The sequence below is a fragment of the Saimiri boliviensis genome, chromosome 4 (genome assembly GCF_048565385.1).
Source record: "Saimiri boliviensis isolate mSaiBol1 chromosome 4, mSaiBol1.pri, whole genome shotgun sequence".
NCBI lineage: Eukaryota > Metazoa > Chordata > Mammalia > Primates > Cebidae > Saimiri > Saimiri boliviensis.
The window spans coordinates 11,706,624-11,729,557 of NC_133452.1; the positions used below are offsets into that span (position 1 = coordinate 11,706,624).

Below are 22,934 nucleotides of genomic sequence, written 5' to 3' on the forward strand. Positions count from 1 at the left end.
TTTCAAATCTACTGAGCTGTCAGTCATTAAATAAATATTTGCTAAATGTATACAAATGGACAGACACATGCTAGGTATAAGGGAACTGACAGTGAATAAAGTACATTCCCTGCCCTTATGGAGTTTACATCCTGGCATGGCAGGGAGAGAGATAAATACAGGTTAAGTCTCCTTAATCTGAAAATCTGAAATCCAAAATGCTCCAAAATCTGACTTCCGGAGTGCCAATAAGACCCTCAGAGGAAATGTTTACTGGAGTATTTAGAATTTTCACATTTGGGATGCTCACCTGATATAATGCAAATATTCTGATATCCAAAAAAAAAAAATCTGAAATCCAAAGCAATTCTGGTCCCAAGCATTTCAGATAAGGAGTACTCAATCTGTATCTTAGAATCTGTGACAGGAAACCTCTTGATAATGTGAGATAATGAAATTCCATGAAGTAAAAAGACTGCTGACAGAAGGCCAGAGCAAGAGCAAGGGGGTCTTTCTGAAGACAGGCAGCAGGGAGGCTGCCCTGGAGGTGGTCTGAACAGAGGCCTGGTTGAGAGGAGGACTCTATTTAATTGTAATTGAAAGCTTCCTCACTATATTACTATTGTTGTATATAGCAGTGAGTGGGAGTCTTCTAAAAACGTAGGAGGAACAAAACCCAATGACACTGGTCCTGGGCAGGGAAAACAGGCAGTGCAAGCACTGGGTTTCCGGATGACTGAGGCCTCGGGCTGAAGACTGGCTACCCGGCCACTGAGGAGGCAGATTTCTGGGACAGTCAGAGGCCCTCCAGCCTCCTTCTTCACCCTTTGTTGGATCTTTCTGTAGCTCCCTCTAAAACAGATGGAGGATCTGTCTTAAAGAAAACGCACCTAGTAGGATGAAATGTTTTACGGTTGTATAAACATGTACAAAATAGTTCACTTTAAAACAGATGAAGAGCCGGGTGAAGTGGCTCATGCCTGTCATTCCACATTTTGGGAGGCTGAGGAAGGAAGATTGCTTGAGGAAAGGAATTCAAGACCAGCCTGTGCAATACAGCAAGACCCCGTCTTTACAAAAAAAGTTTTCAAAATTAGCCAGGTGTGGTGGTGCACACCTGTAGTCCTAGCTACTTGGGAGGCGGAGGCAGGAGGATCATTTGAGCCCAGGATGTCGAGGCTACAGTGAGCTATGATCATTTCACTGCACTCTAGCCTGGGAGACAGTGAGACTCTGTAAAAAATTTTTAAAAAGCCAGGCACAGTGGCTCACGCCTGTAATCCCAACACTGTGGGAGGCCAAAGCAGGAGGATCATTTGGGGTCAGGAGTTCGAGAATAGCCTGACGAACGTGGTGAAACCCCATCTCTACTGAAAATACAGGCATAGTTGTGCGTGCCTGTAATCCCAGCTACTTGGGAGGCTGAGGCAGGAGAATCACTTGAACTTGGGAGGCAGAGGTTGCAGTGAGCCGAGATCGTACCATTGCACTCCAGCCTGGGCAACAGGAGCAAAACTCTGTCTAACAACAAAAGCAACGAAAAACCAGATGAAGTTGGTGACTGGTCACCATGCGACTACATTGGTTGGAGCTGTAGACAGTTTTGAATATGAAGTTATAATTGGCTACCAACTAAATTGTAGTTTAAAGGCTAGTTCAGTGATCAGTCAACCAAATTTCAGTTTTAAAAGAACACAATCATCCTTGTATTTTGTAAGCAGACAACACCCACGAAAGCCCTTCTCATCTACTTACGAGAAAAAAATGGGAAAAGCACAACGGTGGCAACTCCAGAAGAACAGGCAGAGTGACTAGGTCAAAGAATGCAAGTCTGTTTTTGCTACAGAATTCGCCACCAAGAGTACAGAAGTCCATGACCACACATGCAATCTCTTATTTGATTTTTTAATTCCCACTTCTTTTTCCACCTTCTCTTCTAATTTTTTACCCAATATCTCACATTAACAACGGAATCTTACAGAATATAGGGTGACTTCTCCACAGACCTTCAATGCCAGAAGTCCATAAAACAAAACAAAACAAAAACCTGGCCATAAATTACTGAGTCCTACAAACTTCAGTCAGTAGTGCCAACTCTAAAAGCCTAGTATATTTTCAGATATGCGAGATTATATAGGGAGTCACAGATAACAGCTAGTGAGATAAGTTACAGAATTTTACATTACAACATGTAGGACAGGAAGGAAAATAAATTATAGCATATTTGCCTTAGAAGCGCTCCAGTCATAAGTATTCCTGTTACAAGTAAATCAGGAGAATCAATCTTAAAGCTGCTGCTGCTGCTGCAAGTTCGTCCCAGGCAATGGCTTTGTATGCAATAACCTACAATCTAATTAACTTGGAAATACATTATCCAATCTAAATTGCATTTAGTTCTTTTTATAAGCAGTCCAATAAATCGCCTAATTTCCTTTCTGCTATAAAAATGTCCCTGCCTTTGGACTCCTTGAATAGCACAGCATAGATCACATGTGATTTTAGAATCATTAGACAAGAGTTAAACTGGTGCTAAATACAATTAATATTGTACTTGATTTTTAATGGCATCATTATTTAACCTTGTATTATTGAGGCAATTTTTTTCAATAGTTGAAATGGACCCCCAATGAAAAAAAGAATCAATAATTTATTGAAATGCTGAGGTACTGTAGAGATATTTTTCTTCAAAGGAAGATCAGTCAAGGCCTTTTCTCTTATTTCTGAGCTCAAACATTTTAATTCAGGATCCATGTGAGTTTCATGTGATGGCTGATGAGAACTTTTGCAATGGTTAAGGCCATCGAACCTACAGTCTAGGCACTGGTCAGAAAAAGGAAGCCTCTGACTTCAGGAAAATAACCCAAGTAGACAGAAAAGTGTAATACATGCCAGAGGTGTTAAGCACCCTGAGGGTTTACAGAGGGGAGCCTAAATCCACTGGGCAGCTTTAAAAGAAAATGTGACTGAGCTGGCCCTGAGGAAGATCTATCTCCTCAGCTAAACCAGCAGGAAGAACATTCCCTGTGGAGGGAACAGAATGCTATTAGCAAGGGGGCCCTAAGTCAAAGTGGGGACAGTGCTGTGTTTCAGTACTTGAATTCACAAATATCCTAATAATCGTAAAAGCCTTATAAAGAATCAGCATGAGATTGATTATAAATGCCACATAGCCTACAGGTTCAAACAATCAACAGAAAGATGAAAGAAAGCCTATGTTGACACCACTCCATCCATAAACCCACAGAAAAAATATTAACTAAGTACCTACTATGTTCTAGGCAATGCACTGGCAGTGGGGCCACAAATAGAATTGAGTTAATCTCGCCTTCCTTCAATCCCAAATCCACAGGGACTCCAATATTTATGTTTATGTTGCCGATGCCCTGACCTTATACATATGGCCTTGACTCCGTTCTACTTCAGCTCTTTCCTGGGTTCACTTAGAATGACTTCACTTCCAAAATTTAAAGTCCCTGTCCAACCACAACTTCCCATTTTGTTTTTATCACCGCCTCTTGAACATGTCTTTTCATGACTTTACACTTCCTAGGTGATGAAGTATCTAACCACCGATGCCATGGCGGCCCAATTCCACAATATCCTTTGCGGTTTCCTAGACTACTTCTACTTCTTGGCCCTTCTACTACACTAACCTTTCCAGTTTCCAGTTTTAGGCAATTGGTAGTACTGACTCCAGGGTTACAGTGAAGGCATGAACATGAAATTTATTACCTTGAATGGCTCGTGGATGGCACTCTATGGCACCCCTGCCAAACGTTCCCTGTGCTTTTCATCCTGCCTTTAGTTCAGTGAGAAGACAGGTGCTGTGCTGTAATATGTGCTTTGGCTCCCTCCTTTACTTAAAAATCCTTTGTCTCTTTCTACAATCTCTCCTTCTTTTCTGTCTCTTCCACATTAAACCTCCCTACTGCCCTCAAACCCACATCTTCTAACCTGCACTGGGCTCTTGTCCCTTGCTGTTCTTTTTCTTGCTTCCTTATTTCTTCTTTTTGCCCCAAAGCCTTATTAATTGTGTATGAACATAGTCATGCCTCTCCGTTTCAAGTTATCATCCTCTCTCCGTCTTCCCCTCAAACCCTGTCAAAACAGTAGTTTATATGTGCTGCCCCAACTTCTTCACTAGCCGCTTGGTCGCCCATTCTTTATCCTGGCTGTCACAGCTGTATCTCCAGCACCTAGAACAATGCTTGGCATACAGATGGCTCAATAAAGACTGACTGACTGAATGAAAAATCTTTTACCATGTGACTTCCATCACTATTCTACTGAGACCATTCTTTGAACTTAAAACCTCAAAATCCAATTTTTCATGTCTACTTTTCAACTGCTGTTCTCTTGATTGACATATTTCCCTTAATGTTTCTTTTTCTCTCTCTCTCTCTGTCTCTTTGTCTTTCTTTCTTTTGTTCGTTCTTTCTTTCATTCATTCATTCTTTTTTTTTTAAATGGAGTCTTGCTCTGTAGCCCAGGCTGGAGTGCAGTGACGTGATCTCAGCTCACTGCCGCCTCCACCTCCCAGGTCCCGGTTTAAGCAATTCTCCTACCTCAGCCTCCCGAGTAGCTGGGATTACAGGCATGAGCCACCACGACCACCTAATTTTTGTGTTTTTTAGTTAGAGACAGGATGTCACCATGTCGGCCAGTCTGGTCTTGAACTCCTGACCTCATAATCTGCCCGCCTCAGCCTCCCAAAGTGCTGGGATTACAGGCATGAGCCACTGCACCTGGCCGCGTTAATGTTTCTTTATGACGTTCCTCTTCCATCTCCTTCCTTGTGCTGCTTGATAAATGAAGACTATCACTCCACTACCCAAAGTTCCATGCTTGGCCCTTTCCTCATTTCCCCTTTTTCTACTTATTCCTTTGGCATTAAATTCATTTCAATTCTCAACTACGGCTTCCATGTGGATGACTCCAAATTTTTGTCTCCAACCCAGCCCCTTGCCTCAGTTCCAGTCCCACATCTGCAACTGCCTTCCACCCTTAGACGTGTGGCTGCAACCAGTAACTAAGATGGTCTTTGGCCAGGTGTAGGCGGCTCAGACCTGTAATCCCAGCACTTTTGAAGGCTGAGGTGGGTGAATCACTTGAGGTCAGGAAATCGAGACCAGCCTGGCCAACATGATGAAACCCCGTCTACCAAAAAATACAAAAATTAGCCAATGTGGTGGCACATACCTGTAGTCCCAGCTACTTGAGAAATGGAGGTGAGAGAATCTCTTGAACCCAGAAGGTGGAAGTTGCAGTGAGCTGAGATCATGCCACTGCACTCCAGCCTGGGTGACAGAGTAAGATCCTGTGTCCAAAAAAAAGGTCTGCTTTCGCTGGTACCGACCTCCTCCTCCTTCTCCCAGTCCTTCAAGAGCCAAACCTCTTATAATCTCTGTGAACTCTGTGTCTCTCTTCCACTCTATTTTCACTTTTCTGGTTTCTCATCCTCATTCCTTCTTACTGAGATAACAACACTGCTGTCAGATTAGTCCCCCCAGAGTCCTGTCTCACCTCTCCCTTGCTCATAAAATAAAAATACAAAACAAAAGGCTAAATGAAGTTTAACACCTTGGCCAGTGCTATGTATGGTCTGAATGTGCCATAATTCTTGTTGTAATCTAGCCCCCACGGTGGTGGTATTAGGTGGGGCCTTTGGGAAGTGATTAAGTCATAAGGCCTCCTCCCTTACAAACAGGATTAGTGCTTCTATAAAAGAGGTTAAAGGGAGGCGCCTCTCTGCTTTTACCCCTTCTACCATGTGAGAACACAGGCACAAGGTGCCATCTATGGAGTAGACCAGACACTGAATCTACCAGTGCCTTGTTCTTGGACTTCCCAGCCTCCAGAACTGTGAGAAATAAATTTGTATCATTTATAAGTCATTCAGTCTAAGGTATGTTCTTATAGCAGCCCAAACAGACTAAGACATATTTGGTCCTAAGACACTTTTCTAGTCTTACTTTCTGTTGTTGCCCCTTACATAACCTATGCTATAATCAAACTATATTCTATTTCTAAAAGTGATTTATTATTAGTTTTTTTTTTTAAAAGAAATCATGTTATGACAGCCAGTGGCTAAAGAAACTAAAAAATAATATGAATGGCAAATAATTTTAAGTTATCAGATCTTTGGAAATTACATAACTCACCAAGTAATTCACAGCAATAAGGTACAATCTTAAGGCTCACTGATTCATTCAATCAGCATTTGCTGAGACTCTACCATACCGTTAGTCAAGATCTGTTTCAGGCATGGTGCAAAGCTTGGAAAAAAGCAGGCATCTGGTAAACTGAGAAACAGAAAAGTCCAGTTTGGCAGGGTCAGAGGAGAATGGAGTGGTAAGGGCTAATTCTAGAGAGGATGAGAGGATGGAGGGCCAGACTGTGGTGATCTTTTGAAGGCACAATGAATTTTTGAACTTTATCCTAAGGGCAGTAAGAAGCTACTGATCTGACTTGTGATTTTACAAAGGCTGTGACTGCAAAGTGAATAACGTTTGAAAGGGAAAGGCATGGCTCAAACACTGCAGGTAAGATGAGGGTGGCTTGGACTAAGTGGTGGCCACCGAAGACAAAGGATGTAGACACAAAGACATCTTGGAGGTAAAAATACCCACTGGGATTCAGTGGACAGGCTGACTGTGACTTCCGGCTTGAGCAGCTGGACCACAACCTGGAAGAAGAGCGTATCTGTGAGGTGGAATATTCTGAGGTTTGGGCATGTTGAATTTGCAATGCTTATGAGATGGCTGATGGGTCTGTAAAGGAAGCAAGTGGGTCTACACAGGCCTCTTTCCTAGGCTTCGGACCTTCATTGAGACTGGAATTAAAGCTATAAGAGTGGTTGAAATTGTCTGAGGAATGCAGAGTGAGAAGGGAGATCAGGCAGAGGTAGAAAAATACCCCCAAAGAGCAGGTGTAAGACTCTTTTCCTCCAGGTTGTCAAAGCACCAGGTAAATAGTCCTACTTCAAAATCAAAAGCATTTCTGTGTCATTACTTGCCTGTCTTCCTTAACCAGCTAGCGAGCTCCTGGGGGTGTGGAGCATGTCTCCCTTGCTTAGCTCGGAAACACGAGCACTCAGAGCTCAGTGCCAGCCACACAGTGGCTCCTCAAAATATCTTTGCTGGATGGTTGAACAAATGAGTGAACAAATATGCTTATTTGCCCAAGAAGATATTACACTGCTCAAAGACACAGTTTAATCCTACTTCCTAAGAAAAATAGATTTGAACAGACATTTCTCCAAAGAAGATATGTCACAACATCACTAATCAACATTAATCCTTAGGGAAATGCAAATCAAAACCACAATGAGATATCCCCTAACACCCAAGAGGATGGTTACTCTAAAATAAAAAAAGTCCAGGAAAAATGACAGTGTTGGCAAGGATGTGAAAAAACTAGAATCCTTGTGTAATGTTAGTGAAAATGTAAAACAGTGCAGCTTGTAAACCAAAATTAAAATCCTAAGGCCCCTATCGCCTGAATGGACCCTCTCTTGGCCAAGGAAACTCCAGAAAAACCTTAAAAACGGAATTCCCAGCCATGACAGGCAGGGAGGTTGGACACACATCATTGAACTCCCTCCCTTCTGGAGTTTAGGCTTAAAAGACCTGAGTAAATATAAAAATAGAGATCATAAGGCTGACAAAAGACTCGATGGCAACAAGATAGCAAATTCTTTTTTTTTTTTTTTTGAGATGGAGTTTCGCTCTTGTTACCCAGGCTGGAGTGCAATGGCGTGATCTCGGCTCACTGCAACCTCCACCTCCTGGGTTCAAGCAATTCTCCTGCCTCAGCCTCCTGAGTAGCTGGGACCACAGGTGCGCACCACCATGCCCAGCTAATTTTTTTGTATTTTTCAGTAGAGACGGGGTTTCACCGTGTTGACCAGGATGGTCTCAATCTCTTGACCTTGTGATCCACCAGCCTCGGCCTCCCAGTGCTGGGATTTTAGGCGTGAGCCACCCTGCCCGGCCCAAGATAGCAAATTCTAAACAATACTTAAGGCCAGGCAAGGGAAGCCTTAAGCCATGCCTAAAGGCCACCAATCTCGCTAAATGGCTCATATGTGGCTGACTCTTGACACAGCACACCAATGTTTTAACTTAAAATATTCCTTTCTGCTGACTCCTAAATTCTATACAAAATTTTGCTCCTTTAACTAATTGTAGATTAAAGATTTTCTGAATCTACTTGTGACCTGTATACTCCTCTGTCTCCCCCTGGCTTCAAGATATTCCACATTTTCAGGTTGAGCCAACGTATACCCTCCACATGTTGATTTATGTCATTGATTGTAACTCTTGCCTCCCCGAAATGTACAAAACCAAACTGTAATTCAACTCCTTCGGGTGCATTTTCTCAGGACCTCTCGAGACTGTTTCACTGGGCCAGGGTCACTGATACTGGCCCAAAATAAACCTCTTTAAAATATTTTACAGAGTTCAGTCTTTCTGTTAACAAGCTGCCATGAAAAAACAGTATGGCAGTTCCTCACAAAATTAAAAATAGAATTACCATATGATCCAGCAAGTCTACTTCTGGGCACAGATCCAGAAGACTTGAAAAGCAGGTTCTCAAAGAGGTATCTGTATACCCATGTTCACAGAAGAATTATTTACAACAGCCGAAAGATGGAAGGAACCCAAATGTCTATCAACTGGTAAACAAAATGTGGTATATCCATACAATAAACATTATTCAGCCTTAAAAAGAAAGAAAATTCTGACACATGGTACAACATGGATGAACCTTGAGGATATTATGTTAAGTGAAATAAGCCAGTCATAAAAAAGATAAATACTTGTAAACCAAAAATAAAATTCTAAGCCACCCAACCAGCTGAATGGGTCTGCTGTTGGCCAAGGCGATCCCAAAGGAGTCTAGAAAACTAGTTCAGGCTATGACAGGAAGGAAGGTTGGACATGCCTCCTTATACTGCCCCCGCCATCCCTTTGGGGTTCAGGCACAACTGACCAACATTAACATTAAAATAGAGGTAAGACTGACAAAACAGACTCTGTAGCAATAAGATACCAAATTCCAACCTGATTCTGATACAGCATCATACAACAGATAGCAGGCCCAAAGGAAATCAAAGTATTTTACCCAAAAATACATTTCATTGATATATTTTGAAATGGCCCTGCAAAGCCATCTTTTGTAGGGGAGATTTGCATTTTGTAGAGAATCTCCTTCCTTTTCTATGACTTTTCCTGATCCAGCAGACATTTAACGAAGAGTCTGACACCTTTTAAGGTCTGAAAGGAGACATTTACCATTTATTCACTCTGAAGCCTGCTACTGAAGTGGCTTCATTTGCATAACAAGAATCTTGGTGCTGGTCACAGTGGCTCACGCCTGTAATCCTAGCACTTTGGGAGGCCGAGGTGAGTGGATCGTAAGGTTTGGAGTTCCAGATCAGCCTGGCCAATGTGGTGAAAATACAAAAAAAAACCCCAAACAACAACAACAAAAAACCACACCAAAATACTAAAAATACAAAATAAAAAAAAAAATTAGCTGGGCATGGTGGTGTGTACCTGTAATCCCAGCTACTGGGGAGGTTGAGGCAGGAGAATTGCTTGAACCTGGGAGGCAGAGGTTGCAGTGAGCTGAGATTGCTCCACTGCACTCCAGCCTGGGGCAGAGCAAGACTCCTTCTTGGGGGTGGGGTGGGGCTAAGAGCCTTGGCCTCCACAACCCCCTTAGCTTCACTCAAGCACTTTTTCTCCTGACTTCAACTCTTTGGGCAAAGCTTAACTCTTTCAACCAATTGCCAATCAGAAAATCTCTGAATACACCTATGACATGTATGTGCACCTGCTTCAAGACGTCCTACCTTCCCACAGGCCGAACCAACATATACCTCATGAGTACTGATGTATGCCTTTGCCTGTAACTTCTGTCTCCCTAAAATGTACAAAACCAATCTGTGACCTGACTACTTAAGGCGCCTATTCTCAGGACCTCTTGAGACTGTGTCATAGGCCATGGTTGCTCATATTTGGCTCAGAATAAACCTCTTTAAATATTGTAGGGAATTTGGTTTGCTTTGTCAACATATTGCATAATTCTACTTACATGACATATATAGAGTCAAACTCATAGAAAAGATAGTAAAATGGTGCTTCTCATGGACTGGGGGGAGCAAGAAATAGGGAGTAGCTGTTTAATATGTGAAGAGTTTTAGTTCTGCAAGATGAAAAGGTGCTGGAGACTGGTTGTGAAATAATGTAACATATTCAATACTACAAAACAGTACATTTAAAAATGGTTAAGATGATAAATTCTATGTTGTATGTATTTTACCACAATTAAAAGAAGAAAATCTATATTTAAATATTTAATACGTGCATCTAATTACAGATTTCCCCAAATCTGGGATACCTGACTCTCTGACGAGCTGAGTAATGTTAGGACATAGATGCTTGTTCATTATCACCTCCACTACCAGCTCCCTCCTGGGCATGCCTCTATTAAGCCCTGCTGAGAATTTCACCCTCCACTATAACTGACCCAAACATCAAGTGGCCTAAAGATTTCTGGGAAATAGAAACAAATAGAAAGGGGGCCCGTCCGTGTATACTTTCTTAAAGACTTTTAAATTTTAAAATTATTGCTTAACAATAATTTAGTTAAAATATAAAGGTTCATCACAGGCATAACAAACATAAAATCAAGAGTGTGACAGGATTCAGGACATGCTTCCTCAGATATGACTGTAGGAGACCAGAATAAGCCACCACAAATCTGTCTCTTTGGCATAAGAATAATTTTGAGCTGGTTATTTTGAGATACACATAGGGTAAAGACACAGGGTAGGCTGGGAGCTCACGCCTGTAATCCCAGCAGTTTGGGAGCCCAAGATGGGTAGATCGCCTGAGGTCAGGAATTTGAGACCAGCCTGGCCAACATGGTGAAATCCCGTCTCTACTAAAAAAACAAAACAAAACAAAACAAAACAAAACAAAACAAAACAAAACAAAACAAAACAAAACAAAAACTACAAAAATTAGCCAAGTGTGGTGGCAGGTGCCTGTAATCCCCAGCTACTCAGGAGGCTGAGGCAGGAGAATTCCTTGAACTCAGGAGGTGAGGGTTGCAGTGAGCCGAGATTGTGCATTGCACTCCAGTCTGGGCAATAAGAGCAAAACTCCAGCTCTAAAAAAAAAGTCACCCTTTTGTAAGAGAAATTACATCTATAAAGAAAATCTCCATTTGTAAGGGCCTCTCTCTCTATACCAGGAAGAGAAGGATGACTGGATTTCTGGAGACTTTTATAAAAAAAGGAGAGAAGGCATTGGGTTAAATCTGCAGAACTAATATCACCTGTGCTTTAGGAGGCTTTTCTAAACTGGACCTTTTCCCACACTCTTCTTTCTCTGTTTCTGCAAAGCATTTAAGCCTGTAGTCTATGACAATTTTTTGAGCTGCTCTAGAGACTTCCTCATTTCTTTGGGTTAGCTCCTGAGTAGGCAGGAGATGTACATGTTATGAAACTTGTTTGTTTTCCTGTTAATCTGTCTTTTGTAACAGGGAGTCCCAGCTAAGAATTCACTAAGAGTAGAGAAGAAAATTATTCTTCCTCTCCTACAACTGAGTAAGTGAAGAAGCACCAATCACGTCTGCAACTTTCTGATTTCTACTTCAGACTGATGATAAACACCAGCTTTCTCTGCTTATTTACTATGTGCTCATCTGACTGGGAAATGGAATAAAGAATTCTGGTTAAAAAGCAAAAACTGCTGTCTCCATTTTTCCTGGTTTACAAACCACAACTTAACTATATTGTAAAAAAAAGATGAAAATAAAATTTGTCAACGATAATTATAATAACCTATTCACAGTATTTAAAAGAAACTAGAGGAATAGTCATACAGTGGTGCCACTCCTGAAAGCAGATACTAATGAAAATGTACCTGGTTCCTAAGAACACTCTTACCTGCACAAGAGTGTCCAGTGTGAAGATGTGCTCCCCACGAACATTGTAGAACTTGACCATGGCACTCTTCAGAAGGGGACCATTGGGAAGCTCTCCAAGCTGGGCCTGCCGTTCCATCCCAGCAACTGCCAGCAAGTCCCCCTGTGTGCACCACTGGGCCACCACCTCTGAAACAGAGGAGAGAGGGTCAGCACAAAGACATGGCTCTCCTTAAACAGACACTCAGCAAGGCTACTGCCTGTCTTCAGTAGTTTACAAAATACAGACACTGAGCAAAAATAACAAAATTTTTTTTTTTTGAGACAGAGTTTTGCTCTTGTCACTCAGGCTGAAATACAATGGCATAATTGGCTCACCACAACCTCCACCTCCTGGGTTCAAGCGATTCTCCTGCCTCAGCCTCCTGAGTAGCTGGGACTACAGGCATAGACCACCACACCCAGCTAATTTTATATTTTTAGTAGAGATGGAATTTCTCCATGTTGGTCAGGCTGGTTTTGAACTCCTGACCTCAGGTGATCTGCCCACCTTGGCCTCCCAAAGTGCTGGGATTACAGGTGTGAGCCACAATGCCCAGCTGATATATTAATGTTTTAGCTCAAAAATACAACGACCCATTTCTCTGAAGATGATGGATTCTATTAAAAACAGTCACATGAATGGGGATTGTAGTTTCCTGAAACACGACCAAATTAGGTAGAAATCAAGATATAATAAAGTTGGCATGTTAAATATCTATCTCCAATTCCTGTATTTCCATAATGAGACTCGCAGAACTCCCTTGTTTTTTAGAGAAAGCAAGACAATAAAACCTCTGACTGTATATTCATATAAGTGCTTGGCCCACTGTGGTGTCCTCCATTCCCAGGGATGACTCAGAGAGTTTATAAATGCCAAACATAAAAAGGAAATCGAAAACAAAGCCTAAGTTTATATTCACTTGATTTCTGGGCACTACTGGGCAGATAAGGTTCATATAAAGGACACCGATACATATGAGAATGCTGACTTTTATTAGCCATTTGATGATGTTGTGGGGCTTAGAAAATAAATACCCCTGCTGGGAGATAGTTTTTTCAGTGAAATTTCCACACTGGAAATTCAATGCCCACCTACAAACTACTCAGTGCTATAAGAAATGGTTACTGCCGGCCATGGCGGCTCACACCTGTAATCCTACCACTTTGGGAGGCTGAGGCAGGCAAATCATGAGGTCAAGAGATCAAGACCATCCTGGCCAACATGGTGAAACCCCGTCTCTACTAAAAATACAAAAAAATTAGCTGGGCATGGTGGCGCATGCCCGTAGTCCCAGCTACTAGCAAGGCTGAGGTAGGAGAATTGCCTGAACTCAGGAAGCGGAGATTGCAGTGAGCTGAGATTGTGCCAGTGCACTACAGCCTGGGTGATGGTGCGATACTGTGTCTCAAAAAAAAACAAACAAAAAAAAAAAAAAACAGAAATGGTTATTAAAAGATTTATCCTATCCCAGTGTGAACAATTTACTTATTTCTTGCTGGTAAAACAAAAGCTACTAGTATTAATAAGATTCACTACATATTTTTTCTCCCTCAAGACCCTAAAATCATAATCTAGTTTATACAGAAATCTCTGAATCTAAAACTAAAGTGGCCCACTTTGCAGAGAAGCTGAGTGGAACTTAAAGAAAAGGCTCGCCGGGCGCGGTGGCTCAAGCCTGTAATCCCAGCACTTTGGGAGGCCGAGGCGGGTGGATCACAAGGTCAAGAGATTGAGACCATCCTGGTCAACATGGTGAAACCCCGTCTCTACTAAAAATACAAAAAATTAGCTGGGCATGGTGGCATGTGCCTGTAATCCCAGCTACACAGGAGGCTGAGGCAGGAGAATTGCCTGAGCCCAGGAGGCGGAGGTTGCGGTGAGCCGAGATCGCGCCATTGCACTCCAGCCTGGGTAACAAGAGCGAAACTCCGTCTCAAAAAAAAAAAAAAAGAAAAGGCTCTGCCCTGAAGGGCACATATTTCAGAGGTGGGGCTAGAATTCAGTGGTCCCAGGCTCTATCAGCACACACATGACAATACCCCCGTTATTCATGCATGGTCATGATTTTGATGCTGCTACCAGAACATTATGAGGTTGCTGAAGCTCTTTCACCTCTCTTGAAAACTGGAATGGAGTGTGTCTCCTGGGGCAACATAGTCTTCCAGACCAGGGAACCCAGAACTTTCTCATGAAATTAGTTGCAGAGCAGAAACTAGGGAGACAAAGGGCTGAGCCAAAGCAGTTATAGATGAACAGAAAACAGAAAAAACAAAACAAAACAAAACAATTCTCACAATCAGGAAATGAAAAATCACATAAAAGAATCGAAAACATCCTGTGGATTCAGATTCTTTTACAGATGGGAGGGGAAGCTAGGATTCGTGCACATATTAAATATGCTCTGGGCATTCAATGTCTAGGTCTGTCTCAGGGAAAAGCCTGCTTGCCACCAGGAAACTGAGATGACGTTCTCTGGAGAGCAGCTTTGGGTACATGAGGAAACCAAAAGGTGAAGCAACTAACATAAACAGTCAAAGTAAGAAGAAAGATGACGGTGTCTCAAGCTTCTTAGGACAGAACTATCATTGTAATACTGTAGAAATAAAGCTGATGACATGACATTTCCACAGCTCCTCACCTGAGCGGCCCCATTCTTGTATTTATTTTAAAAATAAGATATTTTTAAAAATTGTATTGCAAGTTGGCTTTCCCCAACAGAAAAGTGGCTTGTTGCCCCTGCAGAGCTGATCTAGACGCATGATGCTTTCAGAGACTGCTCAGAGACTCAGCAAGCCACGTGGGGCACTCCCAGGCTCTGTCTACTAGATGGGCTCTATCTGTCGGATGCAAGAATATACCCAAATGTTTATAAGCAAACTCTCAGGGACGTCTTTTAATGCAGGTGTAAAGTTATAATGAGATGGCTGTCATCTGCAAAGGCGAATCACAATGACTCTTTCTTTTTTTTTTGAGACAGTCTCGCTCTATCGCCAGGCTGGAGTGCAGTGGTGCTATCCAGTTTCAAGCAATTCTCTTGCCTCAGCCTCCCGAGTAGCTGGGACTATGGGCACGCACCACCATGCCCAGCTAATTTTTTGTATTTTTAGTAGAGACAGGGTTTAACCATGTTGGCCAGGATGGTCTCTATCTCTTACCCTCATGATCCGCCTGCCTTGGCCTCTCAAAGTGCTGGGACAATCACTCTTTCAAAAAAGATTAAATTCCATACAAATAATGCTATTTCGTGTTCTAACGATTATGGAGCTAGATACATCAAGCGATATAGCAATATACGTGAGGGCCTCTGATGATTTAGCATAAAGCATTCCTGAGATACACGACAGGCAAAGCTGTGACCAGGGATATAGGCTATCTCATAAACCACTAGCACGAAAAATTCAGCAAAGGAACTAAGAGAGAACAACCCTGAATTGTTCAGTGTCAGCCAGGAGTATGTGAGTTTTCTGCAAGAGCTGAATTCCTAAGGCAAGAGTTTAAAATTTTCGGAAATTAGTGGGAAAAATGAAAGCAAAAGAAAATACTCATTCAATTTCTAGATGTCAGAAGGATACAGAAGCCTAGATATAGTCAGGACAGAACTTTTTTGTTTCAGAAACTTTTTGTAAACCATGCCTGTCTTATTAAAAAAAAAAAAAAATCCCCAGTATCTTTGCCCAAGGATTTAGCAATAATTTTGTTTGAAGCTCTGATTTTTAAATTTGTTTCAGAATACAACCTGAAAGAACAAACTAATGCTCTATTCAGTAGGCCTCTATTCCCTTTTCCGAAAGCTTGTGGCCCGGAGTCTCTAATCTCGCCCTCCCAGGCAAACAGGGAGTTCTGAAGCACACAAGGGGTCCGAACTCCGGAAGCATCTATTTTTCTCACTGATTTTGGGAGGTGTGGGTTTTTGGTCTCTTAGGTGCTTTACACAAAGAAATTCAGCACACGTACACTATTCTCCTTTAGGCAGAAAATCTTATGAATCTCTTTTTGTAAAAGTCTGGAAACTTATATGAAGTCAGTGAAAATTAAGTTCTTTTGTGTTAACAAGAAGCCCTTAAGTGGTGTTAGTGCTGGGTCAAAAAGAGGCAACTGAATTTTAACAGAAGAAGAAAGGTGAGCTTATCAAGCACGACTTACATTGTAGCTACCACTTGGAGCCTGAGGTTACCCAGCCCTTTGTCCCTTACATTACCATGTGTGTGATTCACCTCCTTATTAGTCATTAGACACATATGTTGTATATGTGCATATACGCCTGCATGTGGAGAAGTCGGGGGTGGAGGAAAGAGAAACGAATTAATTAGCCAAGTGTGTGATGATAAAATAACAGGTACTTTTTTTTCTTTAAGAAGTATGTTTTGGCCGGGCGTGGTGGCTCACGCCTATAATCCCAGCACTTTGGGAGGCCAAGGCAGGTGGATCATGAGGTCAGGAGATCGAGGCCATCCTGGCCATGGTGAAACCCCATCTCTACTAAAATACAAAAAAAAAAAATAAAAATAAAAATAAAGCCAGGCTTGGTGGCGTGTGCTTGTAGTCCCAGCTACTCAGGAGGCTGAGGCAGGGGAATTGCTTGAATCCGGGAGACAGAAGTTGCAATGAGCCAAGATCATGCCACTGTACTTCAGCCTAGCGAAAGAGTAACACTCCATTTCAAAAAAAAAAAAAAAAAAAAAAGAAAAAAAAAACTATGTTTCATTGCAAGGACTGAAAAAAGGAGCATGTACTCAGTGAGAACCACACAGGCAAATCTTATCCGGTCTGTCTGCAGGAGTAGACGGCGTCAATGACTGAAACCGCCCTGCCTCAAAAATTCCCTCCTTGGCTGGGCGTGGTAGCTCACGCCTGTAATCCAAGCACTTTGGAGGCCAAGGTGGGCGGATGACCTGAGGTTGGGAGTTCAAGACCAGCCTGATCAACATGGTGAAACCCCATCTTGGGGAAAAAAAAAAAATTCCCTCCTCATTTTCTCAGTTGTACTCAATGAAATGATAAAAGAGAAATTTCTGCAAAACAAAAAACAAACAAAGCCCAGGGGTTGGAGCTTTTAATTTCAAGGCACGTGTGGGATGAAATGGGTGCCTCTGGGAGCTTGCTTTACCATTGAGGGATGAACTGGCTTGGCCAGAAAATTCCTGAACTCATGTTTGAATTATTTCTACTCAGGAAAAAGTATAAGAAAGGATAAAAACCACAAGCAAAGATAATCAATTCCCTGCTTATTGTATGATGAACAGAAGTCCCCGATCTGAAGGAAGAGAATCTGAGGAAGGCAGAACTTCCTCAGAAAACCACTGACAAGCAAAACCTGAGCCTAACCCTCCCCAGATCCTGGCCTTTGACCCACAGACACATCGGCAGTGAAAATGAAGTGTGCTGACTGATGCAGAAGAGGCCTGGGCAGGGACTAAGAGTTATGTGGAATTCTAGGTTCTTTTGCTCAGGATGTAAATTCCAGTGCTGGTGATACGCTAAAACAATACTGTGAGTCACCTTCCTTTGCTGCAAAAATTCTTTAGTGAGATATTCCTCTAAGACAATAACAGAGAAAAACCAAGTGGATTGGAGATCTTTTTAATTTCCTCTATGAGACAAATGGCTGACCTGTCTGTAACAGAACAAATAACCCCATGGCTAAAAACATTGCCATGTGCCATCTCTGACAGTGTTCTGGTTGTCTCTTTCCAATATTTACCAACATAACCCCTAAGATAGTGGATAAACAAGTAAGTTACAAAACAAAAATGATTGCTATTCACACATAAAGGTGGAGTCCTTAAAACATCCCAAGAGAGAAAAGGTAAATTGCCTACATATAGCACCGCCGGGGCAAAGAGAACAAGATCCGAACTATGGTGCTTTGGCACACTGAGTCTTTTGAATTAAAGGCAACTGGAAGGCCTTAGAACAGGGGTGTCCAAACTTTTGGCTTCCCTGGGCCACACTGGAAGAAGAAGAATTGTCTTGGGCAATTCACTAACAATAGCTGATGAGCTTAAACAAACAAACAAAAAATTGCAAAATAATAATAATAATAATAAAATAAAATCTCATACTGTTTTCAGAAAGTTTACAAATTTGTGTTGGGCAACATTCAAAATTGTCCTGGGCTGCAGGCTGGATGAACATGCCTTAGAAGCTGTTTCAGAACCCAAAATTTTGGATCTCTTGCTTTCCCCAAAACACCAGGAAAGATTTAACCACCAGAGAAGAGAATAAAAGTTGTCAAAACCTTTAGACACAATGCAGAGTTTCACCCCTCACCTTCCCATAACTTACGAGTCCCATTCAGTTCCTAAGAATTATTAATAAGATAATGTCTACCTCCTGGGTCCATTCATTTCCCCTGGAAATCACTTACTACTAATCACAATTGCCTACCCACCTCCCCATTTCACTCTTTCCCATGGGAAGGGTATAAAACCTTCAGCCATGTGGGCTTTCTTTGAGTCTCTTACTTTATGGGGCTCCTATGCTTATTTACATTAACACATTTCTACGCCTTTTCTCCTACTATCTGTCTACTGTCAGTCATTTCAGGGAACCTTCAGAGAGGACAGAAGGGAAGCTTTTCCTCTGTCCCTGCAGCACCTAGTAGAGGGCACCAGCTCATGTCTACTTAGTCTAACTTTCTGAAACTGGGAAGACACAGAACAGCATCCTGCAAATAATTTTTTTCTTTTATTTATTTTTCTTTCTTTTGAGGCAAAGTCTTGCTCTGTTGCCTGGGTTGGAGTGCAATGGCATGATCTTGTCTCACTGCAACCTCTGCATCCCACATTCGAGCGATTCTCCTGTCTCAGCCTCCCGAGTAGCTGGGATTACAGGCATGCACCACCATGCCCGGCTAATTTTTGTATTTTCAGCAGAGACAGGGTTTTGCCATGTTGGCCAGGCTGGTCTCAAACTCCTGACCTCAGGTGATCCACCTGTCTTGGCCTCCCAAAGTGCTGGGATTACAGGCGTGAGCCATTGCGCCCTGCTGAAAGCATCCTATAAATAACTGAAAAAATTTTTAGGTTAGATTTAGATATCTAGTTAGGCAAGAATTAAAATAAACTTATCTGTAGTTTTAGAAGAAAACTCAAGAAAAAAATTTCTCATTTGAGAGGGCTCCTTTGGGTCACCTTCAAAGCTACTTAATGTATGCTTTTACCTATATTGCACATATGGTTGCAACACCTTAGAAATGCTGCTCCAGGCTGGGTGCGGTGGCTCATGCCTGTAAGCCCAGCACTTTGGGAGGTCGAGGCAGGCAGGTCACCTGAGGTCAGGAGTTTGAGACCAGCTTGACCATTATGATGAAACCCTGCCTCTACTAAAAATACAAAAATTATCTGGGCATGGTGGTGCATGCCTGTAATCCCCCACTACTCGGGAGATTGAGACAGGAGAATCCTTTGAACCCAGGAGGTGGAAGTTGCAGTGAGCCAAGTACCACACCATTGCACTCCAGCCTGGGCCACAAGAGTAAAACTTCGTCTCAAAAACAAACAAAAAAAGAAATGCTGCTTCCAACACCTAATTTATAGACATAGTACAAATGATATAGTCAAGGAATAAAAAATGCTTCCATAAGCAGGTAAAAATTGGAAAAATTCCCCCTGTAAAGAATAAAAAGGAACTGAGTGGTAATTATATTATTTTCAGCCTTCACCAGATATTTGCTAGAGAAACGAGTTCAGGATTCCAAAACTAGAGGCAGGTTCTCAATCAAATTAATGAACTTGGTTAAAAGGTTTAAAAATAGAATTTTGAAGAAAAAAGTTGAGCTTGGATTATAAATACATTAGTGAAGTTATGTTGACCGTCCTTGTGTTTTAGCTCCATGAAAGACAGAACATTCAAAAAAAATTTTACAGATAAGCAAATAATTTAAGTTCATCATCACCACAAAAAACATGTATTCAGCTCCTACTGGGGCCTATGTGTGGAATAAATGACTTATACATCGGTCATGTCCCTCAGGAGTTACAGCCTAAATAATTCCTTATAATTACAGTCCTGAAACAGTAGATTGGGATACCCAAAAGAGGGTGTGTAATATGCTTCTAAAAATGTTCTATAGTTTAAAAACAAAATAATTACTTGGGGGGAGGGTACAGAGGCAGGTATGATTCTTGCCAACCAACAGTTAAGTACAGAGACTTGATTCTTTACATCCCTGTGATTGCTGAATAATTAAAGCAAACAGCAGCAGCACGCGCTAATGACTCCCTAGAGAGATGGTCAGTTTTGAATGACAGTAGTTAGTTATCAAAGTTTGGTATCAAAGTTCCTGGCTAGTCTCCTACATCCTCATTCAGATTATGGGAGGTCCCTTAAACATCAAGGGTCAGAAGCAGCCCAGGTATTCAGTTTTAAAACCTTTTTACATTGTACCATTCAACTCTGAAGAGACAGATTGTTTTTCCAAAGAACTCACATCAATGGGGTCATAACATCATCAGTACTCTCGAACTGCAACATTCACAACACTCCAAATGCCTATGCCCATTGATTTTCTTTTGAGATAACAACACTCATAACAGCTATCAGGAAGGTATCAGCACTTGACTGCTGCCCTTCACATCAATGCCCCAGTCTAGTAATTGCAGAACCTCCACAAGTCTTTCAAGGTAACTTTATCACACAATGATCGGTTTCTTAATAAGCCTGCCAGATTCTCAGAATTACAGGGACTTCTGTGTAAATAATGTCTTGTGCACCATCTGCTGCCTTAGGGATGGCAGGTGCTGCAGTCCGTTTATTGTGCAGACAGGCGTGAGCCAGATGCAAACATACTTGTACACCTGATAGAGGATCATTCTTGTCATAGTGAGGAAAAGAGCAGGTGAAGATGAAGACTGAGTGTCAGGAATCTCCCTTTGAGATTAGACTAGGTATGGACTTGGCTGGGCGTGGTGGCTCACACCCAGAATCCCAGCACTTTGGGAGGCTGAGGTGGGTGTATCACTGGAGCTCAGGAATTCCAGATTAGTCTGGCTAACATGGTGAAACCCCGTCTCCACTAAAAATACAAAAATTAGCCAGGAATGGTGGTGGACGCCTGTAATCCTAGCTACTCGGGAGGCTGAGGAAAGAGAATCGCTTGAACATGTGTAGGGGGGTGGTTGCAGTGAGCTGAGATCACGCCATTGCACTCCAGTCTGGGTGACAGAGTGAGACTCCCTCTCAATAAATAAATAAACAAATAATAAAATAAAGACGAGGTATGGACTTGTCAGATAAGCAAAGGAGTGAAGAGGGAGTGGCTTTAGTTAACAGACTCTATGAAGCCCAGAAGAGGTCACCAGAGAGGACAGGAGTCAGTAAGTACAGGGTGCATGAGACCAGCCTTGAGGTAAACACTCACAGGCCTGGTCTGTAGGTTTGGGGTGTGTGCAACGTTTTGTACCTTTCAGCCCTGAGCGGATGACTGTGGGAGACAAGTCATCGTAGTTGTTCATTAAGCTGATGTCTCCCGAGGTGAAGCTGACGGTGAGCAGAGGCTTGATGTTCTGCACTGGGATGGGATACGCTGCCGGACCATCTGCAGGAACACAAGTGCCAAGTGAAAAGGAGGCAAGCACATCACCCAAATCCAGGTTCCCAAAGTTGCCATCTTGCATGGTGCCTTAGAAATTGCCTGACAATGCAGATCCTACTCTGGATTGGGATGCCACCTGAATGAAGCATTCTGTTTCATTCAGGAACCACACAGGGACCATCAGCTGTTACCAACAGAGAATTCTGGAGTAAGAAGCAGGATACTAGAGACACAGCCCTGGGAGCAACTGCTGAGTGGTGAGAATATGTGTGAAAGTTTATCAACTTGTATGTTAATATATTACATGGTTCTAATGATGTATAGACATAAATTATTTTAATGTCCTACAACATCCAAGGACAGTAGGAGGAGGGATGAAAACAGTTTCTTTGGTTTTTTTTTTTTTTTTTTTTTTTTTTTGAGACGGAGTTTCGCTCTTGTTACCCAGGCTGGAGTGCAATGGCACGATCTCGGCTCACCGCAACCTCCGCCTCCTGGGTTCAGGCAATTCTCCTGCCCCAGCCTCCTGAGTAGCTGGGATTACAGGCACGCACCACCATGCCCAGCTAATTTTTTGTATTTTTAGTAGAGACGGGGTTTCACCACATTGACCAGGATGGTCTCGATCTCTTGACCTCGTGATCCACCCGCCTCGGCCTCCCAAAGTGCTGGGATTACAGGCTTGAGCCACCGCGCCCGGCCCGAAAACGGTTTCTTAATTCTGGTCCAAGAGAGAGAAAAGTTGCTTTTCAAGACTAAATTCTCTTTCACTGAATGTTACAGGAAATCAGCAGCCATAGCGGCCAGCCCAGATTTGGAGAGAAGGCTGGGCTGGATGTGGCTCTTAGAGGCTTGCTGCACCTGCAGAGCACGGCCAGCAGATGGAAAACCCTGCCCTGGAGCTTCATGCAGACATTAAGGAAGGGGCCATGATGGACCATGGACTACTTGGTCTTTTACAGGTTGTTTGAAAAAGCAAAAGTAAGCCCTTTCTAGATGCCTGGATAGATCAAAGTTTTCAGAAGGCTCCTGTAGGCTTCACAGCCACACTGGGCTCATGTCGGCAGCCCTCGAGGTGGGCCTGCCTGCTATCTACCTGCAGAAGAAGCCCCCAGTGATTGCTCTGCTTTACCTCTTGACGCTGCACTGTGCCAACCTCTGCACTGAAACTCCCTAGGCCACTAAGAAGAACACTGTTACATACATACAACACCTGGCATCCTCTAAACTGCCCCACTGCTTCTGAGAAGGGCAACTGCTTCGAGGAGCAACTGGGGACTGAATTCTGTTCTGAGACTCACTCTGCACTTGCTTTATAAACTTGGTCTCTGGACCTCGTTTTTCTCAATAATAAGATGGGGGTAAGTAAATCTGGATTCGAACCACTTAAGAGGAGTTCTGGTTTTTTTTTTTTTCTTTTCTTTTTTTTTTTTTGAG

General features: G+C 42.5%; 1 protein-coding gene across 3 annotated transcripts in view; it reads right to left on the minus strand.

Moving 5' to 3' along the window:
• Window positions 1-22,934, minus strand: part of TULP4 (TUB like protein 4) — a 287,703-nt gene that overhangs the window by 38,968 nt on the left and 225,801 nt on the right. For all 3 annotated transcript variants that reach the window (XM_039467723.2, XM_074397192.1, XM_074397191.1), the window contains 2 exons: window positions 21,366-21,500; window positions 11,942-12,108 (listed from right to left, as the gene is read on the minus strand). In XM_039467723.2, coding sequence (XP_039323657.2) covers window positions 11,942-12,108; window positions 21,366-21,500 — 302 coding nt within the window. The remainder of the gene's footprint in view (window positions 1-11,941; window positions 12,109-21,365; window positions 21,501-22,934) is intronic.